The sequence below is a fragment of the Lolium rigidum genome, chromosome 1 (assembly GCF_022539505.1).
Source record: "Lolium rigidum isolate FL_2022 chromosome 1, APGP_CSIRO_Lrig_0.1, whole genome shotgun sequence".
Lineage (NCBI taxonomy): Eukaryota > Viridiplantae > Streptophyta > Magnoliopsida > Poales > Poaceae > Lolium > Lolium rigidum.
This window is the reverse complement of record NC_061508.1, coordinates 142,671,986-142,676,425: the sequence shown is the minus strand read 5'-3', so window position 1 is coordinate 142,676,425 and position 4,440 is coordinate 142,671,986. Positions and strand designations below refer to the sequence as shown.

General features: G+C 46.1%; 1 protein-coding gene across 1 annotated transcript; it reads left to right on the top strand.

Moving 5' to 3' along the window:
• The first annotated feature begins 1,543 nt into the window (after nt 1-1,543).
• Nucleotides 1,544-2,546, top strand: LOC124682494 (temperature-induced lipocalin-1-like). The gene is made up of 2 exons (XM_047217166.1): nt 1,544-1,986; nt 2,080-2,546. Exons 1-2 carry the CDS (start codon nt 1,624-1,626, stop codon nt 2,260-2,262), a joined length of 546 nt encoding a protein of 181 aa, XP_047073122.1. The 5' UTR covers nt 1,544-1,623; the 3' UTR covers nt 2,263-2,546.
• The last annotated feature ends 1,894 nt before the right edge of the window (nt 2,547-4,440 follow it).

Genomic DNA, 4,440 nt, shown 5'->3' with positions numbered 1-4,440 from the left:
CAACGGAAATCAAATGGTTTACAGAAGGGGTGCTCGGAGCAAGTTTAATTCAGTGCATGATGAATTTTGTAAACTGGTCGCAGAGCCCCATCTTCTTCATAACACCTTCTAAGAAAGACAACTCAACTCTGCCGTAGGCTTTACTCATATCAAATTTCAATATCATATATTCAGTAGCTTGAGCTCCCCACATTTTCCTCCTCATGAAATGAGTTATCTCATATGCTGGAATAGTATTATCAGATATAACCCTTCCAGGAACAAAGGCACACTTTTCAGGGGTTGGTGAGGACCTTGAAAACAAGCTTAGAGCATCTCCACCGGTACTCCCCAAAAAACCGCCGGCATGTGCATGTGGTAGTATGGCATCAATGTCATCTATGGTCATGTTTAAGATCACATGATGGAAGAGTAATCAACATTAGCGACCATGGAACAAAAATAGAAAAGTCATCGAGATTTTTTTTTGTTGAGACCTTGTATTGGTCCTAGGAAAATTCCTATTGTTAAAAGATGCTCTAGTTGGTTACAAGAGGATTATCGCCAACAAGAAGGATTGACTGTAGATAGCTCAACACTTTGTTGCCTATGATCTAAACCTTATGTTCTTTGAGTGTTTTCTTTGTCTCACTTAGCGAGTTTACGAAGTATCGATACTTGTATAGCACAAAGTCTCAAGTTAATTTCTGCTCAGCAAATTGTATTTATTTCTGATTCTCCAACGCAAGATGGTCATAATAGTTTACCCCCCCCCCCCCGTCGACCCATCATCTTCACTGAGTGGTGCACACAACCGTATATTATTGTAATGTGTCATTTGACTACAACCTTATTTCACTATGTTAAGTCATAAGTAATAACAACATAAGATTACAACAAACATGTATGCCATGCTAATCCTATCATTAGGCGTCCAACCTGCCTCTCATAGTCAATGGCGACGTGTGTCCAACTATGAAGGATGGACCAATTTCATTGCATCATGCTTCTAAATCACAGTTCAATCTGCTCCCTTCTTACCAACATATGTTGCATATACTTTTTGGTCAGTGACAATCTATGTAAAGTTTGGTCAAGTGCACAAAAGTATTAACATTTGCAACATCAGATGCGAACATTATAAACATATATCTCATGATTACTGTTTAACAAATGCACACAACATATAAAGAAAGAGAGCTGAGAGGGATTTCATTATTTTCGGGGGTGGGCGATGGGTGGGTTGGGGGGAAGTTTTGCTGTTGTCTCCATACATCTATTAAGCTTAGTGGTCTTATAGGTTCGGCTATCAAAATTTAAGTTTTTATCATGTTTGAATCAAATAACCAAGGGCATGTGCAATAATTTTATCTTAGTAATGACACGTAGAATAATTGCTGAGCTGAGAGAATAAAATGAAAAAAAGGTGTATCTTTTTCCCGTCGTGCCACCGAACGGCAGGTTCCGAACGTATCGCCCACAGTCCTCCACGTCTCCCGCACCAGCCTTTATTGCCTTGCCCCCCATCGCTATCCCCTTCTCCTCCTTGCATCCATCCCCTATCGCCTCTTCCCCTAAACCCACGCCACCTTCGCCTCCCCCTCTCCCGAGAGACCCCAACGCACGACGACGGCGCGAGCGGCCATGAAGGTGGTGCGGGACCTCGACCTGGAGCGGTACATGGGCCGGTGGTACGAGATCGCCTGCTTCCCCTCCAGGTTCCAGCCCAAGAACGGCGCCAACACGCGCGCCACCTACACGCTCGACGTCTCCGGCTCCGGCACCGTCAAGGTCCTCAACGAGACGTGGACCGACGGCCGCCGCGGATACATCGAGGGCACCGCCTACCGCGCCGACCCCGCCAGCGACGAGGCCAAGCTCAAGGTCAAGTTCTACGTGCCCCCTTTCCTCCCCGTCTTCCCCGTCGTCGGCGACTACTGGGTGCTCCACGTCGACGACGCCTACCAGTACGCGCTCGTCGGGCAGCCATCCCGGAACTACCTCTGGGTACGCCAGATTCTAATAACTCCGTCCAATTGCAACCCATCGACGGAAAACCAATCTAATCTCTGTTCTTTGCGTCTCCGCCATGTTGTGCAGATCCTGTGCAGGCAGCCGCAGATGGACGAGGGCGTGTACAACGACCTGGTGGAGAGGGCCAAGGAGGAAGGCTATGACGTCAGCAAGCTCCGCAAGACGGCGCACCCGGACCCGCCGCCGGAGAGCCAGGATGCCCCCAAGGACGGCGGGATGTGGTGGATCAAGTCCCTATTTGGCAAGTAGTAGGTGTGATGCCAACCAGGCACAAAGAACGCCGCCCGTGGAGCCAAACAGCGGCTTGGTGTCACCATTTGCCGTGTACAGTTGGATCTTAGTATGTTCGTCGCTGCAGCCTGCAGGAAATGTGAAGATGTTCAAACGCTGTGTTTGCTCGGCCGTTTTGCTTGCTTTTGTTAACCGTAGAATGCTTTGCATAAGAGTTTGTAGGTGTGTTCTTGCCTGTGTTCTATGGAATAAGACTGTTGATAAGTGTTGTTTTTTCAACGGAATTGCTAATGCAGTATCGAAATTACCAATGTTCAGTTAACTATATTAGATTTGATGCTACTTTGAGAATTGTTTTTGACATTCATGTTACTTTGAGATTTGGGCTCTAAAGTTGTAGGGTATTGGTGCTCGCTTTTCAAGGACTCGTTTGAAAATGGGTGTGCTTTGTTTTCAAATTCGTTCATCTACATTATAAAGCATTGATCATTTTGTAATACTTACAGCATCTCCAGTCGTGTCCCCCAAACCGCGCCGGATCGAGCGTTTGGGGGACGTGTTTTATTCGTGCCGCGTTTGGGGGACGTCGCTCCCCAGCCGCGTCCCCCAAACGCCTCCCCAAATAAATATTGGATCCCCCAAATAAATATTGGTGCACGAAAATAAAGGTTTTCATTTAATTTTGATTATATATTACAAAGTTTGAATGAAAACGGCTAGCTTTCATCTAAACCTAGCCTACTGACCGCCATGCGGTGCGTTCGACGGCCCCGCCTCGGCGTTGCCTGCCCTCGGCCGCAGCTCTTGCTGCGCGCGCCGCTCTCCGTGTGTAGTGATAGGGAAAAGATGGCCGATCTTTCAATGAGAGTATGATAGCGTCGATTTGTTGATGGAGTTCGTGCTTGACGATCCGACTACACGTGCAAAGCTCGTGCGCCAATGCAATCGCTAGGACAATCTTCGGGAGTTACTGATCTTGCGGATGCACGATCAGCCCGACCGACGAGGGTCTTAATTCCTACCCGAAATCGAGAACAAGTAAGAACTAATGATGCAATCAGAATATTGCGGATATAGATGAAAGCTTTATTGAAAAAGGTGGGATTCCGAATAGTCGGTCTTGTTCTGGGCGTTGGCCTCAAAAGAAGTACACGAGAGTTGCAGCGATGGCTAACTTTTAATCTAATCAAAATCCGAGTCTAAACGTGACGGCTATGGAGGTATTTAAAGGAGGAAAAGGTGGGGTTTCGACCAGCCATACGTATGGTGGCCGAACCAAACCCTAGAAGGCCTTTCCCCCTTCAATACGGACTCTAAAAAGTGGCTTACTTAATTCTCACGAAAATGACATGGGCCTGGCCCAAAACTAAAGGTGACGCAGCACCATATTATGCTATGGACGAAATTATGAAGTGGAGAACTCTATACTTCGTACATGTCTTCATCTCTTCTTATGGTGGCTTCAAAGTCCTGAAATCTCCACTTGTGGCGTCATCTTCAATCCTCAAGTGCTTGCTGCCATCTCCTCCATGTGTGATCATGCTTCCAATGCTTGTCCTCCTCATCCATGCTAGGTCCATCATTCCTAAGAGTAACAAACATATCTGATTTAGGCAGCATCATATTCTCATGTATATGAGGAATAGTTCCAAGAAACGAAAGTACCTGATAGTTAAGTTGTTTGGCACGAGCTCGAGTGATTGGTCCTTGTATTTGTGTGGCTGTAGGTACAGCGGTTGTATCAATAGATGGGATGTCCTCATCATGCCCCCCTCTTGAATTGAAGTCGTCCTCGACGCAAGCTCATCTTCTTCACCAAAGTAAGGCTTCAAATCTGCAATGTTAAATGTAGGACTTACCGGACCCAATTCCGCGGAAGCTCAAGTTTATATGCATTATCATTTATTTTCTCTAATACCTTAAAAGGACCAGCGGCACGGGGCATTAACTTAGACTTGCGCAATGCATGAAAACGGTCTTTGCGCAAATGCAACCAAACAAGATCACCAACATCAAACACAACATGCTTTCTTCCTCTATCCCCAGCAATTTTATACTTAGCATTCATGCGTTCGATGTTGTCTTTAGTAGTCTCATGCAATTTTAATATCAATTCAGCACGTTGTGTAGCATCCAAATCATTTTGCACCGAAGATGGTAAAGGCAATAAATCAATAGGTGCATGTGGAAAAAAAC

Coding starts and splice junctions, on each gene's coding strand:
- LOC124682494 (XM_047217166.1), top strand. CDS start 1,624: ATGAAGGTGGTGCGGGACCTCGACCTGGAGCGGTACATGGGCCGGTGG. Junction 1,987..2,079: donor CATCCCGGAACTACCTCTGG/GTACGCCAGATT, acceptor CATGTTGTGCAG/ATCCTGTGCAGGCAGCCGCA.